The sequence below is a fragment of the Aspergillus pseudodeflectus genome (assembly GCF_044049435.1).
Source record: "Aspergillus pseudodeflectus strain CBS 756.74 chromosome Unknown BJX68scaffold_2, whole genome shotgun sequence".
Classification (NCBI taxonomy): Eukaryota; Fungi; Ascomycota; class Eurotiomycetes; order Eurotiales; family Aspergillaceae; genus Aspergillus; species Aspergillus pseudodeflectus.
Genome location: NW_027263778.1, coordinates 255216 through 277211, shown reverse-complemented (window position 1 = coordinate 277211; position 21996 = coordinate 255216). Strand labels below are relative to the sequence as shown.

At 53.5% G+C, this 21996-nt stretch overlaps 5 protein-coding genes across 5 annotated transcripts; all 5 read right to left on the bottom strand.

The window, feature by feature from the left end:
• Positions 1-332: 332 nt before the first annotated feature.
• BJX68DRAFT_261077 (uncharacterized protein) lies at positions 333-1709 on the bottom strand (the record flags this gene model as incomplete). The annotated part of the gene is made up of 1 exon (XM_071044070.1): positions 333-1709. The coding sequence occupies one exon, from the start codon at positions 1707-1709 to the stop codon at positions 333-335; it is 1377 nt and encodes a 458-aa protein (XP_070904797.1).
• An 8146-nt stretch (positions 1710-9855) lies between these two features.
• On the bottom strand, positions 9856-10532 carry BJX68DRAFT_261075 (uncharacterized protein; the record flags this gene model as incomplete). The annotated part of the gene is made up of 2 exons (XM_071044069.1): positions 9856-10245; positions 10302-10532. 2 exons carry the CDS (start codon positions 10530-10532, stop codon positions 9856-9858), a joined length of 621 nt encoding a protein of 206 aa, XP_070904796.1.
• A 751-nt stretch (positions 10533-11283) lies between these two features.
• BJX68DRAFT_275521 (putative MFS lactose permease) lies at positions 11284-13577 on the bottom strand (the record flags this gene model as incomplete). Its single annotated transcript, XM_071047866.1, has 9 exons — positions 13260-13577; positions 13144-13213; positions 13052-13099; positions 12904-13006; positions 12615-12856; positions 12246-12566; positions 11932-12189; positions 11510-11861; positions 11284-11434 (listed from the first exon to the last, which is right to left on the bottom strand). Exons 1-9 carry the CDS (start codon positions 13383-13385, stop codon positions 11284-11286), a joined length of 1671 nt encoding a protein of 556 aa, XP_070904795.1. The 5' UTR covers positions 13386-13577.
• Positions 13578-14567: 990 nt separating this feature from the next.
• On the bottom strand, positions 14568-18748 carry BJX68DRAFT_275519 (uncharacterized protein). Its single transcript, XM_071047865.1, has 2 exons — positions 15879-18748; positions 14568-15834 (listed from the first exon to the last, which is right to left on the bottom strand). Exons 1-2 carry the CDS (start codon positions 18706-18708, stop codon positions 14684-14686), a joined length of 3981 nt encoding a protein of 1326 aa, XP_070904794.1. The 5' UTR covers positions 18709-18748; the 3' UTR covers positions 14568-14683.
• Positions 18749-20142: 1394 nt separating this feature from the next.
• BJX68DRAFT_224303 (uncharacterized protein) lies at positions 20143-21994 on the bottom strand. The gene is made up of 2 exons (XM_071038242.1): positions 20740-21994; positions 20143-20631 (listed from the first exon to the last, which is right to left on the bottom strand). Exons 1-2 carry the CDS (start codon positions 21740-21742, stop codon positions 20474-20476), a joined length of 1161 nt encoding a protein of 386 aa, XP_070904793.1. The 5' UTR covers positions 21743-21994; the 3' UTR covers positions 20143-20473.
• Positions 21995-21996: the final 2 nt, after the last annotated feature.

Here is a 21996-nt window from a genome sequence, read left to right as displayed (position 1 = left end):
ATGATATGACAACAAGGTTGCGAGCTAACACTCTGCCAAAATACAGCGACAGTACGCGCTTAGCATGGATTGTTACATGCTTCAAGTAAAGAGGTATTATTATAGAGGCATTCTTGTGATTCAAGAAGGAATGGATTTATTGAACTATTGCATATTGATATAGCTTGGTTAAGAGGTTGTCTGGCAGGTGGTCATGAGCTAATGGCCACTTCCCCAACAGTATGTCAAATTATGTGGTTACAATTGATACTTGTAAAAACAGATCAAGATTCCCGCAATCAGTAGAATTTCATAATAAAATGAAGAATGTAACCACCTGTACGAGTAGTAAGTCAAGGCTTGAAAGCGATACTCTTCATCCACCTTGGCGTCTTGGTCTTCATCCTAGACGCCTCTCTCGCCTTGGGAAGTCGCGGAGTCTGTGGAGGGGGAGTAGGAAAATAATTCGGATCGACCGAAATCGGCGTAACCCACGCAATGGGAGCCGGACGTAACTGAAACCACTGTGTCTGCTGAGGCTGCTGCTGCTGTTGTGGTTGCAGTTGCTGAGGCTTGCTGGCAGATCGGCTCCTCGACCTCCCCTTCCTCGCTTCCCTCGCTTCCCTCTCTTTCTCCGCTTTCTTGGCTTTCCTCGCTTTCCTCGCAGCCTTAAGAAAGTCGACACTGATGCCCCGATCCCCATTCTGGGCCGGATGCGTATACACCCACCACGCAAGCCGATGCGCATTCCACGTCGTCTCGGGACCCGGAAACTTCACTTCAACAACCTCAACCCTGTTCCCAAACCCAGCGAGAAAGAGTTTCAGCACCTCGTCCTCCTCCTTGATCTCATCGGGGAAATCAACAAGCATAAGCACCTCGCGCTCCGCACTCCGCGCCCTCTCCTTCGCCCACCACGGCAGCTTGGCCCGCGCCATCCTCCGCTCCTGCGCCTCCTCACTCCCCATACCGCCCCCCGCATTCCTCGACGCCTTTTTTGAAAACACCTTTGTCGTCTCCTGCCAACTGACCTCCTGGACGGAAAGCATCCCGGGAGTCGGACTCGTCAGGTCCGTAAAGTCCGCGAAATCGCCCCCGCCCGCACTCGCATCCCGCGCGCGCTCGACGGCACACACGCGGACCCGCGGGTGCTTATGGTCTCCGCGGAGTTTACTCCAGCGAAGAGTCCGCGTCAGGTAGAACAGATGCAGCCGCGAAATCTGCTTCCAGACCCAGGTCTGGATCTCCTGTTGGGTGCCCGTGACGTGCACAGTGACGGTGATGGGGAACCAGCCGGCGCGGGACTCGATTTGCGAGTGCGGGATGGATGAGCAAATCTTGGTTGCGGTTTCCAGGCACGTTTTGCAGAAGGATTTGAGTTTTAGGCATTTTTTGTTGGAGCATTCGGCTGCGGGTTCAGGTTCGGATTCGGATTCGGAATCTGATGATGAGCTTTCTGAGTCTGAGTCTGAGTCTGATGATGATGATGATTCGGAATCGGAATCGGAATCGGAATCGGATTTGGATTGCGGCGTGTCTTTTTTTTTGGTCTTGCTTTTGTCGTTCCTCTCGGTGGGAGGGTTCTTTTCTTTTGATCCTCCCCCCTCCTTGGGTTGAGACTGGGATTGGGATTGTGCGGTGCCTTTGCTCGTGTTCTTGTCTTTCTCAGTGGGAGCGTTGTTTCCTCCGCCGTTGTTGCTGGGATCAGATGGGGGTGCTGGGGCTGACATGGTTGCTTAGATGTTATGTATTGCTTAGTCTTTGATTGAACTGTTGACTCGATAGGACTTTCGATTGATAGTAGCTGGATGTATCGTAATCGGTACTGTAACGACGAGCCAAATTTTCAGCATCGTCCCAAGTGGGATTGATGGAGAATATATACCAGGAAACACAAAGAGACAAAAGGACAATGGTCTACCAAAAAGGCTAACAAAGTCCTTTATACTCATGCCCATTGTCGATGTTTCAGGCAGTTTCACCTCTTTAAATCTTCCATTGCCATGCACCTGAAGGCTTTCCGACAAAGACAAGGTGGTGGGCAAGCAATCAGATCCTTTGTTTTACAAGTAAGTCCTTCTCGTTCTTTTACCCCAGGGTGCTTTACTATACAAGGTACCTTGACTTCTGATATACCCTAGGGTCACAATATTGGTGCAAGTGCGCTTCTCCGAGCCACTTGTACCGCGGCTACAGCTGATTAAGGCAGTCGTTGGCAAGACGGCTAAACAGGATACCTGTGGGATGATCGTGGATTGCCTTAGATTATGTACAGCCTTATAGCCCGAGCTACTAGTAGGTCACTGCTGTTATCCCTGTGTAGGACGCTGATGAGACCAGTTCTCAGTATAGCTCCCTGTTCCTACCTGCCCTTCAAAAGCGATTACCCAGGACGTTAGTATCGCGCATTTGAAGGGCCACCATACTGTGATAATACCGGTCGCTGCATGTAGAACGATACGAAGTACGTCTGAAACTCATTTTTGTAGTAATTCATGAGCGCAACCTTAGGTTCCTTGGAGAAGCTGGCCTCGGTGACTTCTAGTCTACTTGGCAACGGTATCAAACCCCGATCATGGTATAAACGGAAGAAGTATTTATATTTCTAGAAAAAACAATAAAATAAAAAAACAAAAACATCTAAACAACCACGGGCAGTCTAAACCACGACCGTTTCTTCCTCTTCCTCTCTATCGCCTTCCTGACCATCCTGTCCCTCTGCCGATCCGCATACGTCCTCGTGGACCGCGGACGCTGCTGCGTCCCAGACGCAGAAGCATAGCGATACCCAGTTGTCCACCCAGACGTGGTCACCCGGGCAGTGGCAGCCACACGCGCCGGCGCAGTCCAGTTCCACCCATTCGCATAATAGCTGTGCCAGCTATACCCATTCCTCGCCGCCTCCGCCCTCATCTTGGCCGCGTTCGCTGCCTTGGGGTTACAGTTCTTACAAGATTCTTCCACCCTCCTATCCCCATTATGAGGGGTTTCATTGCCATAACACCCCTTGCAGTGCTTCTTCTTCCCCTCGGGCCACGTGGCCTGGACATACCGGCGCGTCTCCTCCCAGATCAAAGCCTCAAACTCGGACGACGGGTGTGTCATGACCCACCACAGCAGCCGGAACCGGTTGTGGTTGCCCGCCGGGTGCGTGATTTTCGCGGGTAGCCGCAGCCACTTGAGCCAGGCGTTGACGAGCAGTCCCTCGACGGGCCCCTCTGGTGTGATCTTCTGCGGGAAGTCGATGAGGAAACTGATCTCAAACGTCTGCACCTTGTACTCAAAGGTGTTCCAGTAGCCCAGTGCGCAGAGGACGCGCTGCGCCATTGCCCCGGTGTACCCTTCCCTCATCGTATCCTGTGCGTCCGGGTATCCGCGCCCCGCATTCGCGGCATCGCTCCAGCTGACGTGGCGGCCTGTTGCGTGCACGAGGCGCCGAGTCGCATTCACAAGCACGCCCTTGGGGAACATGGCCTGCAGCCGGAGGATCGTCTCGAAGACGAAAGTGAATACATCCGGGAGGGTCCGCCGCACGACGACGTCGATGATCACGGGGTACGAGCCTTCGGGGCGGTGGATTTCCCGCCTGTCCAGTGTGCCGTTTACCAAGACCGCCAGGCGCCGGCAGTCGATGCAGAATGTATCCCGTGTAAAACAGGTGTCGCATCCCGAGGCTGCTTGGCCGGTTGTCAGCTGGCCGATGCCGAGCTGGTCGCCGAGTTTGGTGATGGTGTCGGCGACGCCCGTGGAGTGTTCGGTTGGGTCGCCCGGGTCGGCGCAGTTGTTCGACTCCTCGTCACTGGACTTTTTCTTCTTCGACTTCTTTTTCTGGGACTTGTCCGTCTTCGGCTTGTCTTTGTCGGACTTATCTTTGTTCGACGTATCTTTGTTGGACTCCGATGGCTTTGGATCCGCTGGTTTTGGATCACTTGGTTTTGGGTCCGCTGGCTTAGGATCTGCTGGCTGAGGATCTGCTGGCTGGGGATTTGCTGCTTGAGGATTCGATGGCTGTGAAATTGCTGGCTGTGGAACTGTTGGCTTTGGGTCTGCTGGCTGATGATCTGCTGGCTGTGGTCCTGACGGTGTCGACTCTGCTGGCTTCGGCCCTGCTTGACCGTCTGGGGTCTTGTCCTTCTCAACCGGCCCCAGCCTCCTAATCCTCAGCTCCCAATACTCCCTATCCAGAGCACTAAGATTAAGCCTCTCCAAATCCGCCACAGATTTAATCTTACTCCACTCGCTCAGCGGAACCCCAAACTGTCTCAGCTCCCCCTCCCCGCCATTCCCTTCTACGCCATCACGCCCGATCCCTTCTAGCCGCTCAATGTGTTTCATCCAGTACTCGCGCTGTGGAAGCGTCAGGTCGTACCTATCCAGATCCGCAGCTGTGAGGATCTTGTTCCGCTCGCTTTGCGGGATGCCATGCAGGAGGATCACCGTGTCACCGCGGTTCGTCGAGGTCCGGGTTATGGCTGGCTCGGAGTCGGTGTTTGTGGGGGTTTCGGACCGTCGCCTAGACTCCATGACCCTCGCCGCGTCGTTTGCCGCAATCCGCCCCGTCCAATACTGTCGATCTTCTGGTGTCAGGTTGTACCGGTTCAAATCGGCGAGCGTCTTGATCTGGCTTTCCTCTCTTAGTGGAATGCCACGGACAAGGAGTAGTGCGTCGGCTGGGTTAACTGATGTTGATCGTGACCGCGATGTCGCGGTCTGGCCGTTGTCACCGCTGGGATTGCTGGATTCCTTGTTTTGGCTCGCTTGCGAGTTGTCGTTTGCCTTGTCTGTTGCGTCTTTCGTCGACGGATCCTTGTCCTGAGGTTCTTTATTCGGCTGCGGCTGGGACGACGAAGAAGAGGCGGGAGCCGTAGCTGTACCGCTTGGCCCAGCATTCCCGACCGATCCAAAAGACCAGGAAGGTTGTTCTGGATTCTTGGGAGGCTGAGGATCTGAGGGGTTAGGCGGTGGTGCCGCCCCATCAATCTGAGCGAATCTGAGCGAATCATTTTGCTCTCCTCTATTCGATACCGGAGGAGCACCGTCTGCTTTTTCGGTGTTTTCATTGGGAGGTGCCGATTGTGATGATGCCGTAGCGGTTCCCTCATTCGCACCTTGCGGGCGTTTCCCTAGGGCCTTGGCTGATGGCGTCTGAGCAGGTGGCGAAGCATCTTTGTCCTTCGGGGTCGAAGAAGCAGAGCCATTCTTCTCAACACTGTTCGCGACAGGCGCCGTGGCTGGGCCAGTACCATTCTGATCGGCCCCAGTCTTTGGGGAAACCGCGTCATCGGCCTTCGACTTGTCTCCATTGCCGTTGTTGGAAAACCAGTCCCTCACCGGGGGATCATTGACCGTGTTCTTCTCAGCGAGTGGATTGGGGTTGCTGAATGTGAATGTCGAGGACGGTGTCGTAGCAGGCTGGTCAGGCTTCATAAAGCTATTGAACGCTCCGCCAGCGGGCTTCTCCTGTTCCTTGTTTGAACCCCAGGCCCAGCCAAACAGGCCGGAGCCGCCCTGGTCTTTCTCTTTGGACTTGTTCTTCTCGGTATCGTCTTTGTCTTTGCTGTCCCAGGAAAAGAAACCTGAACCACTCTCTTTGGATTGCCCGCCATCCCTCTTCGCAGTATCTGAACCCTTGGGCTTGGAAGCTGCTTTGAAGGGTCCTGGGGGTGAGCCGTCTGATTTAGCGTCTGATACCACGATAGGCTTCTCAGGCGTTGAGCCTGTATTCCCGGGCGGCGGTGGAGGTTGCGGCCCCTTGTCCTTCTCCGGACATTGCGATGTACCAAGATTCTCCGAAGAAGTCCCCCTCGAGGGCCCCTTGTTCTTAAATGGCCCCGGCACATCCGGCGCCGCAAAGAAATTCTTAACAGAAGACGTCGTCTCAGGCGCCCTAAGAAAGTCCTTGACTGTCGACGCCGCGGTCCCTAGCCGCTCAGTGATATCTTCCACACTGTTGGAGATGGGCGTTGTTGGCGTGGCCATGGAGTCTGGGTTTGCATTGTCGTTGGTGAGATTCTGGGACGTGTTCGATCTAGATCTTCGCTTGAAGGGGCCAGGAACGTCGTCGCTTGCGGGTTGGCTGGTAGAGGACTCGGGGTTTGTGGAAGGTGTTTTATCTAATGGAGGCGTATGTTTCGGTGCGTGGTTTTTCGCCTTGAATGGGCCCGGTGAATCTGATGCTGCGAATAGGTTCGTTACTGATGCAGCGGCACTACCAAGTCTGCTGGTGACGCCTGGACTGTCGGTGGAATCGGCAGCAGGGTGTCCGGGCACTGAACCTGAAGCCTGGCCTGTTCTTTCGTTCGAGTTGGTCGACGCATTGCTCTTTTTGAAGGGGCCAGGTACATCCGAGGGCGCAAACCAGCTCTTGACCGATTCCGCCGCGCCCGAGACTGATATCCTGCTAGGGCCAGACTCTGCGTTGTGAGACGACTCGGCATTTGAGCTCGACCCGCCGAACAGCCCAAAAAAACTACCCCCCGACCCATTCCTCCCAGACGCAGGCTTCGACGTCGCCGAGCCCGAACGCGAAGGCCTTTTCTTAAACGGCCCGGGCACCTCATCCCCGGACCCATTCCCATTACTCCCATAATTATCCCCCGTCACAGTCTCCGCATCACTAACCTCAGACGCCCGACTCGACGTCCTCTCCCTCCCCGGCGCCCTTGCCCGAAACGGCCCTGGCGCAGCCTCCCCATTCGTATCCGACGACGACTGCCCGAGCATGGAACTCGTCACCGAGTCCCCCTCCGCCGCCGAATCAGCATAGTCATTGGGATATTCGTCGGGGATCTCGACGACGCGCGTGTGCGGTTCCGGGGTGTAGCGGAGCCAGCTCTTTACGGCGGCGGGCTTGGTTATGTCCTCGTCCGGGTCGTCGCCGGAGCTGTCGCTGTCCCGGGGTGTCTTGTGGCGCTTCTGGTTCCTGCCGGAGGTTGATGTATCGCCGAATGAAACGTTTTTCTTTTGGCCTGAGCGTCGAGATCCAGAAGGGCCCTGGCCGTTGGCGCTCTCGTCGTCGGACGAGGGGAAGGTGCCGATGTTTCCGGACATTTTCTAGGTTGTCTGTAAGTGCTTGTGATTGATAGTAATATGCAGTGTATACTTTCCAAAGTGTGCTAAGTAGGTTTTTAAGAGAAATTTTCGAAAGTCGATTCCTAATGTTAACGAATTTCGGAAATGTTGGTTATATGACGATGGGATGGCCAAGGGGGTCTCTCGAGGTGGTTATATAGCAGTGCAGAACAAAGGCCATGGACCCGTTACAGCAGACAATCGAGTATCATAGGCGTCCTGTTTCAGGATATGGCGCCGCCACAAGCTTTTCTTGCATTATTTGAGACGTAATAAAGCACGGCTAGTAAATGCGTGGCTTTGTTCGGTGCATCTCCTGCCGCGGGCCTCCAGAAACGATTGTTCTACATAGCCGTTGTTTCCCTTTGTCTATTGGGTCTATCCATTGTTTCTGGAACCGAGTCTTTCCCATTTGGAAACGAGCTGAAACGCCGAATACCAGCCCCCTTTCACCTGATCTGTAAAATTCAACTCGAGGGAGGTTATTTTATTTTGGCCCAGCCCATCCACCAAGATAGGATAGTACAAACCGGGTCAAGAGAGCTGTTAGATCCAAATTTATAAACCACCCTTGCCGGAGCTATGATTGAAATGAGCGAGAGACAGACGGACACAGTCGCCAGACTGTCGCTGCGTGGGCGTTTCAATGGGACTCAGAGAAGATATCCCGCGCTCCTTAACAAGAACTGCCAGAGTGACGAAATGCAGACGGACTGTGCAAGTGCTTCCATTGGATTCATGACGCTCTACATAGCCTGATAGTCGTACCTTGGTATCTAGCCAGTGGGAATAACCCGGGAACATGCACTCCTTTAAATAATTATTAACAGCTGGGTTTTCTCATATTATAGCTGTTGCATAGTACTGGATTATCTTCGGAAAGAAATAGATTTTGATCTGAATGCAAATAAACTAGCATAACTATTCACCACCCCAGCCAACCACCCTGAACTCCCTTTTTTTTTTTCATATGTTTTGTGCTTTTTGGTAACAGAAACAGACATCCTCTACCTACCAACCAGAAAGACCAGGGAAGGAAAAATAAAGGAAACGAACTCATTTCTTCTTGCCCTCCTTCTCCATCCCCTTCCCCTTCGCCTTCCCACCAGACTCACCCTGCCCTTGATGATGAGCAGAATGATCATGCCCTTCATAATGATAAGCAGAGTGGTCATGTCCACCGTGATGATGGTCATGGTGACAATGCCCTCCATGATGATGCGCACTATGCTCATGGAAACCTCCATGATGGTGCTCGTGGTGGTCGTGGGACCCCGTGTCTGTGCCTGTGGCGCTGGGTGTCTTGTTGGGGTTGTTCTCTCTGGCAGTCATTTTGAATCGTAGCTTTGAGTAAAAGTTGTAGTTGAGTTCGATTCGGTTAACGTGAGCTGAGGCGAGGTGTGCTGGGGCTGCTTGTAGTGAGAAGAAGAGTTGAGACTTGGGTATCCGCTGATGAGAGGGATGTTTCTCGAGGGGGTATCGAGGGGGTATTTATAGCCTGCAGGGACAGGACAATGGATGCATCTGAAAGATGGGACGTCTTTTGTCCGAACAATGCTCATTGATCTGCCCAAGGTCTAAGGGAGGAATGACTCTTTGGGTACGAGTTGGACAAATCCTTTCTGTTTTCTTTTGATCCTAAAGGAGTCTTTCTCCTAATACCTTTGACATACCCCTTTCATTTGCCCTGACCTTGTCCTGGGCAGTTGTTCCTCCTAAAACGCCTTTTGGCAGCCCTTTGAAGGCGGGTTCAGACGTATACTTCCTTGGTCGAGTACCACACTGCATCCTGATTCGCCATCTGGCAATAGATCCCCCGAGTCTAGAAAGGAACCCTGATTTAGATAGGAAAGGCTGCAGGCCAATCCACGCATTGCATGACTGTCGTTCGTGCTTCCTCCATCGCCCGATGGCTGGAAGCCGGGGAAGGGTGGTAGATAGTGATGCAAGCTTCAGGCCTGCGGAGTCCGGTGTACGTGACGCAGAAGGATTGCAGGTCTCGTAGGGGAAATCAAGGTCTCGAAGAGGACTGGTCAGTCGGCAAGGGGCATGTAAAAGATATGAAAGAAGTGAAAGAAAACTATTCGATACCCTTTCAGAGTGGGCGTTGAAAAATCTTGGCACGATAGTCGAGGTAAGATGGATAGGTACATTTAGTGTCTGAGCACTAAGATCGAGTAGGGAAAGAACGGTTTTATATTGCTTTGTACTCGATTGTCGAGAGTGGAACGAGTAACGTGTAGGTCCAAAACACTTCAGGAGGGCTTGCCGGGTTTCTAGAGTGTCAATGTTTTTTATCTCCTTATAGCTGACTGCTTCTGAAAGCAAAATCATGTGGCAAGCCAGATGTTATTAGATTACAACATACTGATAAGAGATCTTTTTAGCTCTTCAAAGCATGGATTGTAGCAACTCTTATTTCAAAGTATCTAGTCCACTTGATGCATGCCCTACATCAGCTATAGTCTCTTTACTCATCCCATCAGGCAATTAAGCTATTCTCCCACCTCTGAAGATGCGATATATATCTAGGCTATTTTGCTCCCGGTGTAGAGGGTATATTGTATGATTTAGAAGATTGCTCGATGGCCTTGTAGGTGATGGTTCGGCTTCTTGTAATTTTATATGATGCTACAACAGTTCCTACTTTAGATCGGGAGCAGATAATATACAGGTATCGAATGAACACTTTGATAGGAAGATATTGATTTGATCCAACCGTGAATAAGCATATAATTAGTTGTAGGATAGGAAAAGTAATACACTAACGCCATAGCAACCCCAGGTACTTACTTGTGCAGTCAATCATCTCGGATTAGGACCCCTGACAAAGGGCACAGGAAACAGCATAAACCCCATGGGAACGCCTCCCTGGAACTGAAAAGCAGGCAGTACCACCTGCTGCGGCTGCTGCTGCTGCTGTTGTTGTCGTTGTTGCTGCTGTTCCCTCCGCCGCCGCCGCTCCGCAGCCCTCCGACTCTCCCTAAGATGATCAATCCAAAACCCCAACCGAAACTGGTGCGCGCACTCCCCGCTCTCCGGGCTGCAAACCTGCCACTCCTCCTGGCCCGCCGCCAGCAGCGGAATCAACCCGGCAACGCCCAGGATCTCGTCAATGAAATTCCAGTCAGACACATCCACCTCCCACGGCAGATCGACCAGGATGAACAGGTCCGTGTACTCGCGGCGGAACTCCTTCCGCCCGGCCATAGCACGGGCGTCCCCGGCGCGAGCCCGAACATGTTCTGCACCTGCGGCGTCATGACGCGCGCGATGTCGCGGCAGATGTTGTGGATCTCCTGGACTTCGGCGGCATTTGTGGCGGGGCGGATGCGGATTTTTAGGTGGATAGGGTAGGTGGTTAGGGAGGGACAGTTGAGTCGGTCGGCGGGGATATGTCCGCGCAGGTGGGTGTAGAGCGGGGCGCATTTGGCGCAAAGGTTGGTGCTGCTGGTGGAGCAGGCGGTTCGTGGGTGAGACATTGTGGGTGGTTTGGGTATGTTTGCTGAGATTTTGGGATATTGAACTGGGATTGAGATGGGGATGTGTTCAGGGTTGAATAGCTGCTTGAGAGAGCGCGGTTGGGTTCCTGATGGACACATTAGCTTCGAGGGAGAGGTAGAGGTTTATGTCTCTTTACGGACAAAGAAAAGGGTTTGACAAGGAAGACAATAATCGCTTTATAAATCTCAATGGAGTCCCTATACAAGGGATCCCATACAAATCAGCCTTCAGTTAGGGCCGCGTTGGTCTCAATGTATCTTTTTCAGTCACAAAAGACCTGCGAGCAGGAACAATGAAAATCGAAATCGCACAAAGATCTCAATCTTTCATCTCAACAAAGGGCATTTGTCCTCTTATCAATTGTTAGCAATCCCATTATTGCGTTTCTTTCTTTCCATTTCCAGTCAGAGTTGGCCTGTTCGTACATTCAATCAGGAGCCAGCTAGACTCCAATCAGAGGCTGAGAAATAAGACTTGATGAAGCTCATATACGTCTACGCTAGAATCTTGTAAGGAGCCAAAGACCATTGATTGATGATGTTGCGTATGCTACCCAAGCTCGGATATGAAATTGATGGTAGCTACAACCCCATGGCAGGATACCAGACACATCTAGTGCCGTCGTGTCACAAAGGAAGACAAAGCGATATAGTTGCGTGCGAAGATAGGAAAGAGTCCCGTGAGGAGCACCGAAGCCTAGCAGCCAGACACGCTGACCACGCCATAACTTCAGGCCGACAGGTCATCGGCAGTAATCTTCTCAGTGACATGCCCATCCTCCTGAACGACAACACGGTCGCGTTTCTTCGACGCCTTGACGGGGTTCGGTTGCTGGTAGATGTATTCGAGTTCCTCGAGGGTTCGGCCCTGAGCCTCGACGCTGGAAACATTATCATTAGCCTTCGTCCTCAGTTTCTACGAATGTAGTCCACTTAGAAAAAGGAACGCAACGTACCCGAACATATACCAACACCCCGACTCAACAATATCCCAGCCCACAAAAATCCAAAAATAGTTCGTCGAGATATTCCTCAGCGCAATCGGGGTGGCAAACTGCGAGATGAAGCTCGTTCCACTGACGAGGAATCCCGAGAGCGCGAGGCCTTTCGCGCGGGTTGTTGTCTCAAGCGCTTCGGCGGGGACGACGCCCTGTAGCGGCGTGTATGTGAAGGAGAAGGTCACGTTGAAGAGGTAGTAAAAGGCCAGCGCGGTGCGGCCGAATGTCATATTCACCGGTTCCCCGGCGCGCTGTTGTGGGATCATGGGTTGCGAGACGCCGGCGTTTACGGCCATGAACATTGCACAGGCTGATTCGTCAGTATCACGAAGTTTTTGACAGCTGGATTGATAATCCGGTGTATATATCAAAGAGCTTACCGAATGTTCCATAAACAAGAACCGGACGACGGGGCATTCGGTCACAGAAGTACACGGCCGTCAAGGCGCCAATGGCAGAGACGACTTGGTTGACCAGGTTGAGGAGAAGCTGCATGGAGCTGGAAGTGTAGCCGAGCGACTTATAGATGGTCGGGTTGAAGTATCCAAGACCATTGCCAGACCATTGACCGAAGATGGAGATCATGATGACCTGCAGGAATCGCCAGCGACCGCTGTGGGTGGTGACAAAGGGGCGGTCTGAACGGTCAGCTGGGTAATTCCAAAAATTGTCCAAGGTAAGGGGAGTTCCGTACAGTCCCACCATCTCTTGTCGATACCATCCTGGCGAATACCCTCCTTCATCTCGTCGACCTCTAGACGGACAAGCCGGGTGTTGGGATCGCCGTTTCCATGGTACTTGGCTAGGATGTCAATCGCTTCCTGCTCACGACCCTGTGAGATGAGCCAGCGCGGAGATTCGGGGATAAACCAGATGGCTACGATAACGATGCAAGCAGCGAAGCACTGCATAAGGAAGGGCACGCGCCATTGCCAGTTGCTGTTGATAAAGTTGCAGCCGTAGCACACGCAGGCGGCTGGGATGGCACCGCCGAACCAACCACAATTATAGAAGCCTGGTCTGTCAGGAACGTTGCCTGGAACTCAAGGGATGTGAGACGTACCAACTGCGCGACCACGCCAGTGTGGAGGAGCGATCTCGACGGCGTATGCAGGTGCAGACACAACCATGATCTGGATGCCGAAGCCGAGGACGAAGCGGCCGACGACGAAGTGGGCGAGGGTGTTGGCAGTCGCAATTATGATGGACCCAATGATGATGACCCAACCGCCAGCGAACATGCACTTGCGGCGACCAAAGTTGTCCGAGATGACGGCGGAGATGGGGGTTGCAACCATGGAGCCACTAGGATTGTCAGCTGTGTTCACATTCCATCATAATGTGAAGCGTACACAGTGTATAGAGAAGTAACGACGGAGACTTCAGGACCATCCATGCCGGTCTTGAAGGTGGCCTGGTAATGGTCCATGGCGAGGACGGCGCCCATCAAGGAGCCTGTCGATTAGCATGAGGCCGTGAACTGGGTCGCATGCAACTCACCATCATAACCATTGGCACAGGCACAGCAGAATGCGACGAAGATGCAGACTAGATTGGTCAGCGATATTTTCAAAGCTAGTTGAGTAACTCACAATATAGATGGATCGAGGTCTTGCTCCATTTCTCGATTTTGGTCTCATTGACCGCAGCATACAGCTCGGCCTGGTGATGTTAGCCATTAGCATCAGTAGAGGCAAGGGTCACCAACATTGAAGACGTTCTTTGTCGTCGCGCCAGGCTTTTCGGCAGTCTTTCCATGGAAGGTGTTGACCTTGGCCCCCTCCGCCTGGGTGACTGAGATGCCATACTTGTCTTCGCTACTGACGTTCGCCATTGAGTCGATAATAGATCCCGTTTGGGAAGCCTGAGGGACGATCAAGAGAAGAGGAAGGGATGGGAGTGCAGGTCCTTTATATAAACCGCCCCGTTGTTACACGGCGCCTGGCCACCCTGTCCCGTCTGTGCCATCCACGCACAGCGCCCATTGGTAGACAGTCTTGATCCTCCAATAAGGTGCTTATCGCCCCATTTGCATCCCTTGTAGCTGAGCGGGGCAACCCCCGGACTCCGCATGGAGCAATCGAGGACTCACCAGGACCCTTGCGGTGGAATCAAAGTTCTCACCCTCATGACAGCTCGAAAAGTCCTTGGTGGGAATCTTCTGGGACCGGGGTTTGTTCAGCCGTTTCCCTTGTGGCCTAGTGGGTGCTCGTCGTGGCTGGGCAGGCTGGGCTCCAGCACGGAGGTCCGTTCTCTTTGCAGTTAGCGTGGGTGGAATACCTGGGGAAGCTCGGTGTCGTGTTCGGGTCAGTCCCGAGTCAATCTGGGGAAATACGAGCGGCGCCTCCTCGTATCTGCCTGGATATCGGCGTCTGACAGCGAGCATGTCCCGTGGGTGGATGTGGTCAATGCGAAGGAATTCCCCAGACGGATCAAAAGAAGCGGACGACCGATCAAATCGGGGATTTGCAATTCTCGGGTGCTCTGCCCGTGGTCGAAGCTGTGACCCCGCACTCGCCTCCAAAGGCGCCTAACCGAGGCCGTGTCAAGGTTCCAAGCCGTCGTCTGATCATTGCGCAGGCTCAACACACCAGTTGCGACGCGACATTTGCAGGTCAACATCTTGGCGAGACACCTTATGAGATTGCGAAGAGGTCCACCCTCAGATAATTTGTTTGACAAGACACGCAAGGGGCCCGTTCGGCCCCTCATCTTCATCTATCCCTTGGTTAGTCGAGACATTGGTACAGGTGCGCTTGGGCTTCAGGGCCAACGATCGTCACTCATCACCTGCTACGGCTTCACGTCCGGGCCAAAGGTGGACTAGGCCACCTGCTTTTCCAGCAGAGCCTTGTTTAAGGTTAGTTAAGGCTGGCTCCGTTTCCATTTTGTCCTGCTGTTTGGTTCCAACCATCCTCGAGGATTGAGTGACGATCTGTGAACTACTAGAGTGGTTCAGCCAAGAGAACACGATAAGGACAGCTAATGAAGAACATAGGCCGACCACGGTTTCAAAGCAACACAATTTGGGCTCATTGAGCTGATCTAAAGGGGCTAACAAGCAGACTGAAAAGCTGGGAAAACTAGCTCAAGCTACCACAACACTCCCCATCGCTCCTTCCTCATCTGCTCTCACTTCTTCCGCAGCTTGTCCTTCAGTCGGACCCAGACTCCCTTCCGCTCGACAATCTCTTGCTGCCCGCCATTGATCTGGGCATCCCCTCCAGGCCCTGGATATGGCGGTGGCGCTGAGAACGGACCTGACCCATCAAAGGAATTCGGCGCGCCATGATATGTCGCGCCAGAAGGGCCTGTCCTACTGGATGGAGCTGCGTTGTCCCAGTCCATGATGCTCCGGACTGGTCCCGCCGAGGACGCCCCCCGTTTCTCCGACTGAGGCCAGAACTCGCTCTCCTCTCGTTGCCGAGGTGCTGGTCCCATTAACTTCTCAGACCAACCGGAGCTTGGCCCGTTCGGCTCGTTAGGACTAAATGTTCGGCTGGTCGTTGGTGGCGCCATGAACGGGTTTCGCACGCTCTTCTTGCGACCAAAGACAGAACCGCCATTTCTGCCGCGCTGTCCTTGGCCCTCGAGATAATCGCGCCACGCACTCCGTCGACTGATTCGGTACGGCCGTTCACGGAAATTAGCCTCGTACGCGTTGGCCACTACCTGCGCCAGGTCCTTGAGCATCTGTCCGTAGTGCGGCAGATTGTACAGCTTCTGCACGAGCTTCGCAACGCCGGCTTCGTTCAGCGGAGCATACGCATCTGCGCCGTCCACCACACTGTCCTTATCCTTTTGCTCCATCGCTTCGACAAACTTCTGGTAATCGTCAAGATCCTTCTCCAGCGATTCCAGTCTGGCTCGACTCTGCCCGGTCCGCACTTTCGTTCGTTCATCCCTGATCAGGTGTTCGAGATATTCGACCGTCGCGTCGTTGTAATGGGTGATCGAGTTGTGCTTGAGGTAGAGACTGAACTTGGCAGCTGCCGTCTGGACCTGCTTGTGCTCCTCCTTTAACTCAGCAATGTTCTTCTCGATGGCCTTGATGGCATTTTCTTTTGCCTTGATCATGCTGCCGGTTGTCGTCAGCTCACGCTGTACGTTTGCGTCGACTACTGTCTCTTGACGCTTCGCATACTCGACCAGGATGTGCTCGTGTTCCTTCCAGCTGTGGCTGCATATGGTGCAGTTGTCGCCGGCGAACGCAAAGCAGTTCTTCAATTGAGGCGTGCCGACCTTGCCGACCGGGACATTCGTCAAACAACATGGGTTGTGACCTATCTTGTTAGTCTGTGAAATACCCCGGGGGTCTGTGACCTACAGAGCTTCTTGCGCAAAAGTACTTCGGAATTACTCGACGCGTCAAAGACGGACTCGATGCAGGCCTCGTTTGCACACACTGTTTTTGGCTTGGTCAGTTGCTCAGCGGACACTGTTGTCTTGTGGATCCGAAGCTTTGTCTTCAAATCGTCCCTCGTCAACTGCGCATTATAGAGATCGTCCGCCTGTTGTTTGTTCTTTGCGATCGTGTCCGTGATGGCGACAGAGATTTGCTGCATCGGTGCTGTCAGCTGCGCAATCAGATGGCGCGTCTCGTTCAGACTGAGTGTTTCTTGCGTATGGTGTGGTCGCAGCGACTGGAAATGTGCCAGCAATCGGTCTGCCTCCTGTGAAGACTGCTCCCAGCTGCGTCGGTAGTCGTCCATGTGCCCCATCTCAATGCCCTGTTTGCGGGCAGCCAAATACCGGAAGCTCTCTGAGTCGAAACAATACACATTCGAGCGAGACAGCTGTGGGATGACGTTGTGGTATTCGGAGAGTAGACTCTCGAGCGGCTTGAAGGTATCGCCTGGCGTGTAGTTGGATCCACGCGTGTTGGTGAACCCAAAGACCATGTTCTGCGCCGCACTCGTGTGCAGATGAGTCAGGAGCTCCTTGACGCAGAACCGGAACATCACACCCAGTCGAGCGTTATTCGGCTTGAGCAGGATCAAGATCCCATGTAGGGCTGGGTAGTTGCGGAGAATCGCGAGCATGTTGGCCATGTTCTGCTTGTCCTGCTCCAGGCCCCGCGTATCGCCAATTCCAGGGGTGTCAATAAGTCGAATGAGGGTGTCTCTAAAGTACAATGGATACACCGTCGCTTTCTGTGTTGCAGAGTCGCCCTTTGATCCGTCAACCTCGTCTTTGTCTCTGCCGACCACGACATCCTTTGAGATCATCCGACCGTGTTGATCGACGACCTGAGTGGTGAACGAGCACGGGATAATACAGTTGAGCTTCGGATCTTTCAGTCCTTCATCCAAAGAAGAGAAGGTGAGATAGTTGACGAAGGCGTTGACAAACGTGGACTTGCCCACGCCTGTCTCTCCGAGGATGAGGATGTTCACCTCTCGCGGCTCGGGGAGGGAGCGAAGCAGATCACGCAGGTCGTTGCGATCAAACTGGAAATAGCCATCCTTGTGTCGGGGTCGCTGGCAGTTGAATTCCGCCCGATCGAATGGCACTCTGCCGCAGTCGCAGTAGAAGTAGCCATCTCGACTACCAAATTCGATTGTTTCGTGACAGTCTCCACAGGACCAGAGACAGAGATCTTGCTCCTCGCAGAATGGTCCAGGACAGGGAATCCGCAACGACTTTCGATATGTGGGGACGTCATTGGTGGACTCTAGGAATGAACGATCGTAGCGGACGAGGTGCTTGCTGGCGATTTCTTTCTTCTGCTCAAACACATTCTCGATGACGACCATTCCGTTGGCATAAAGGCCAATGCAGGGTTGTGGAAGTTCTGCGCCATAGTTATCCCAGTCGATGAGTTGGACTTCGGGTTTCTGATCCTGCGTCAACAGCTCTTCGAGAAGTTTGCTATTTTCTCTCCAAAGCTCAGAGGTGTCCATGGCACGGCTGTTGAAGTGAAATACGTAAAACGTATTGTAGTACGTGGACGCCCGTTCTATCAACTCCTGAGGACTTGTCCGGGCATTCTCTGCGTACGAAGCTCCAAGTCCAATCATTCTGACCAAAAAGGCGACCTTGTCTTCATATCTCTTTGCCACATTCATGAGGTCCCGAGCTGCCGCGACATCGGTCTTCACTGTGGAGATCAAGTCAAGCACACCCTGGCTGGATGCTCGATTCTGTCGCACTGCAGTCAGTCCCTCTGTATATCCTGCGCGCAGTTGTGTTTCGGCCGCCCTGACTTTCGAAATCTGTTTCTCCACCTGGTCGAGATGCGCGTCGTTGACTAATGTTCTGTGCTGTTGAAGCAACTGTCGGTGCGCGTTGAGTGTCTGCTGCACCTCTGCCAACGTATCGACGAGCTCGATTGTCTGCTCATAGCTCTCGGCGCTGAGCTGTCCCGCAGTGACGTGATTTGGGACAATAGCGCCAAGTGTGACGAGGAACGCAATCGGTAGCAGGGTGTAGATGAGCGGCTTTCCTCCCGTGGCCTGCACGTGTGGGCTGAAATGGTTGAAGTGCTCCAGAGCATCGGCGACATTATCCGCCTGGCCATCCAGCACCTCTCTTGCATCTGTGTAGAGTCGCACCTGTGGCTCCTCATTCGTCTGTTCGTCACTCGGAAGGTCAAGCCAGCTGTGGTTGTTACCCTGCGGCTTCGAGAAAGGCTCCAGTGCTTGGTCGAGTTGCTTTGAACACTTCTGCTTATCCGCCTCTAGTGTGATCCTCTTCTGCATAGACACGATGGCCCTCCCGCCCCAGGTTATTCCCGTCAGCACATGCGTCGCTGTTGAGTCTTTGAGGACATTGAAGTTGAGAAGCTCCCGCGTATTGCCGCCCATAAAACTGAGTTGCTCGATCTTCGTCGTAACACTTAATATGGCCGCCCGCTGGACCGTAGGTACACTGTCCCCTTGCTGTGAGAGATATCGTGCCGAACCACGAGGGGGAACTAGGCCCGCCAACAGACTGGCTCCGAGCTCCGGAGAAACATCGAGCGCCTCAAATCGTTCTTTCACAGCTCCAGTCTGAAGGAGTGTTATCTCGTCGCGATTCACCGTACTTGACGCGATAGCGTCAGCGGGTATTTCGCCAGTGAGCAATGACTGGTCAAGAAAAGTCTCGGTCCGAGCATCGTATAGCGTCCCGATGGCCGCAGTCTGGCCAAGGGACAACCTCTTGAGCGTATTCATGATGGATGTCGATGCCTCTAGTGTAGTAGTTGCATGTCTGTTACTTCCAAGATGAAGAGTTTGCATGCAAAGGTTGAGGGGAAGGCAGACGCGAGATATAACCAGTACGTAGAGTTTTCGCTTATTTAGGTTTAGCGTGCGCGTTCATCGGGCAAAAACGTCCAGCGCCCGGTATCAAAGACTGGGGACAAGGACAAAGCTGCCTTGTCCGCCGGCGGACTGTGCACACCTGTTGATGGACTCAACGTGGCAAGGCTGACACGGGGCAGGGTCTCTAGGAACTTTATTCGCTGGTCAGGGTAGGTTGCAGTAGATCTGCATGAAGCTCGTGGTCGGAATCGGGGTTTGACATTCTCAGCCTCATTCTCCATGAGAATAGTTCGAGCACCTGGCAAGAATAGTATGCATCTCTATCTTTGTGCCTGTCTACCAAGAATGGTGGCCACTCTGCCCCTTGGTGAAGATATAAAAGCCCCGCAAGGCACCTCACACCACCTGTTGACGGCGACGTCATTTCTCCCAATATCCGCAGGAAGGTTCGAAACAAGTCGCAGCTGCGCCTCGGCCCAACACGAGCCCCAAGCTCCCCATTCCTGCGCAACAAACGCAATACGTATGGATCCAATCGTTTCCAGCGAGGCGATCGCAGCTCCCCACTTTTACGAGCCGCACGATCGCCAGCGAATAAGGTTCTCTGAACTGCGCAGTGGGCCTCATGAGGCTACATGACTGGTACTCTGGGATTCGTCCACCAGGAACCCATCGGGCGAGGATGGTTTGGGGCCGTATCCGGGCGTGGAGTATAGATGCGAGAGGCTGTCTGCTCTCCACTGTCCGCACTCCACCACAACCTTTTATGGCATATATGGATTTCCTCCCCGCGCCCGGATAACAATGGCGCGATCAAGGTTCCGCATGAGTGCCTGATTTGCGTTCTTACGCTTACGCTGCTGGTAGGGTAGCATTTCACAGGGTGAGTTTCAAGTCTGGTTATTGCTGTGCCCGGCTATGCAACGGACTCCTTCGCATATTCAATCTTATGGCATGATTAGGACTTGTATCAGAAATGGCAAGGTAGACGCTAAGCTCTGATACTACCTAGTCCACCACTGTGTAACAGGGGGGAGGCTCAGTTCCTGGAATCGACCCACGTAGAGCCTCCGAGGCATTTTCTTACGGCACTTTTTTCCGGGCACTGGCATCTGGTACGTCTATATTTCCTTATCTGATTGTGCCGTTGTCCCGTCACCATACGGGGGCTGCGCGAAGTATCCATTACTAATGGTACCACTCTCCATGTTTCTACTGCACGATCTTGCAGGCGGGGCCCAGGCAGCTTTGCATAGCCCACCCTGGTATGGTGGTGATCTTGTGTGACATTACAGGAGGCGGTTTCTGTGGTGGAATTATACCACCCTATCCAACGTGTATTCCATGTTTTTTCCTCCACGCTCTTACCGGGTGATGAAGAAAGGGCAAACCCCAACCCCCTTGGTGGACAAGAGTAGAAATGGAGTCAATATACTGTTCAAGAATAACCCTTTTCCCTATATGGCTCCATGGATGCACGAGACCCGACCTATCACAGCCTTCAAAGCAGTCTGCCCAAACTGGCACACCCCACCATAAAAGTGATATCGGCAAAGTCTATGGATACTCGGCATATCCTCCACTGCCACGGTAGTGTAGTAGTCGATTGCTTGATCCCGAGCTGCTAGGTAGGATAATGACAGTCCCATCGCCACCCACTCTCTCAAGCCCTATCCTATACCCGCCCAGTGGGCAGCGGATACAAGAGATCAATCGAATCCGCGCCCCCTTTGTCTTCCTCGTCAGGGTCAACGCCTCCTTCAATCACCTGTCCGACCGGAGCCGCGACTCTCAACGGACCACTGTACATCCGAATCCCGTTCCCCCACATTCCTATACTCTCATCAGCATTGTAGCAAACCACAGCCCTCGTCAACTCCTCCGAAAGAAGATGAATGATTGAAGGGATAGGTGTAGGTAGGTATCTGTATGCAAACATACCCTCCGCCACATACGAAGTTGTCCCCACAAACTCCGCATCCTCATCCCCCTCCGCCGGCTTAAACCGATACTCCTCGAGCCCCCATCTCGTAATGGGAATAAGAGCCTTGATATCTTGCATGTCGCGCGGACCTTCAATGTGCACGTCACCCGAGCCACTGAACCATACCCCGTTCTCCAATAACGCTACTTCTATGAAATTTGGCAAGGGCCCCGGAGCAAGCACGAGCGAGATGTGGTCCTCCGCCACGGCGATCACAGGCGCACGTCGGAAGCGGCTTTTTAGGATCTGGACTTCGCGATTCAACGGGTCGAGGTCTGTCTCTGTGTAGCCGGCTTCTTTGTACATCCGCAAGAGGTATCGACCGATTGGGTAGAGCGCTGTGCGGCGGAGGGAGGTTGCGCGTGCGTACGCGTCGCTGATCGCCCGCTGCCCCTCGTCGTCCGGGTCCGGGTTTGTACGCGGTACTCGAATCCCCGGCGGAACAGACCACGCAAACCCAATTCCTATCCCCTCCTCCTCCTCCTCCGCACACCAAACCCGCTCGAGCAACGCCCTCGCCTCCTCACTACGGCCACAGCCCAAGAAACTCCTCGCAACCGCAACCGCAACAGGCATGAGCGTCTCCTCAACCAGTAGCCCCCGAAAAGCGGCCCAGACCCTCTCGAGTAGATCCTGCAGTGCCGCAGGATCAATAACGCTCACGCGGGAAACCGCAAGGAGTTGTCGGAGTAGTCGGCCGAGACCGAGGTAGTTTAGGACGATGTGGCCCCATTCGTTGTTGTACGCTGTGTGGACTATGCGTGTTGCATGTGTAGTGAAGAGGGAGCGGAATGTGGTGGAGATTTGCGTGGTTTTTGGTAGCGTGCTGAGGGTGAGGTCTGGGAGGGAGAGGATGATTTGGAGGAGGAGTTCGGGGGGGAGGGATGTTAGACTTGCGGGCATTTTTCTCGGGTTGGGCTTTAGAATGGGATGCTTGAGATAGAATCCCGAGTCTCGCATTGCTGGGATGATAGATGTATAGGAGGAGGTTGGGAGGCGTGAGTCTTGGTGTTGGTGGCGTAGATTGTGTGACGCTAAGCCACAGGCGCAAGGCTGAGCTTTGGAGACGCTGCTTGGCCGTTCTTGGCAGTTTTGGTTTAGTTTCGCTGTTGCATGACTCGCAACGAGCCTCAACGGATGATGGGCAAGAGTAGGCAGTTTGGATGGGCAAATATGGACAGAAACGCTTGGTGACTTCGAGTCAACCCCGCCAG

Coding starts and splice junctions, on each gene's coding strand:
- BJX68DRAFT_275519 (XM_071047865.1), bottom strand. CDS start 18,708: ATGAATACGCTCAAGAGGTTGTCCCTTGGCCAGACTGCGGCCATCGGG. Junction 15,835..15,878: donor ACTTTTGCGCAAGAAGCTCT/GTAGGTCACAGA, acceptor CTAACAAGATAG/GTCACAACCCATGTTGTTTG.
- BJX68DRAFT_224303 (XM_071038242.1), bottom strand. CDS start 21,742: ATGCGAGACTCGGGATTCTATCTCAAGCATCCCATTCTAAAGCCCAAC. Junction 20,632..20,739: donor AACTTCGTATGTGGCGGAGG/GTATGTTTGCAT, acceptor ATGAGAGTATAG/GAATGTGGGGGAACGGGATT.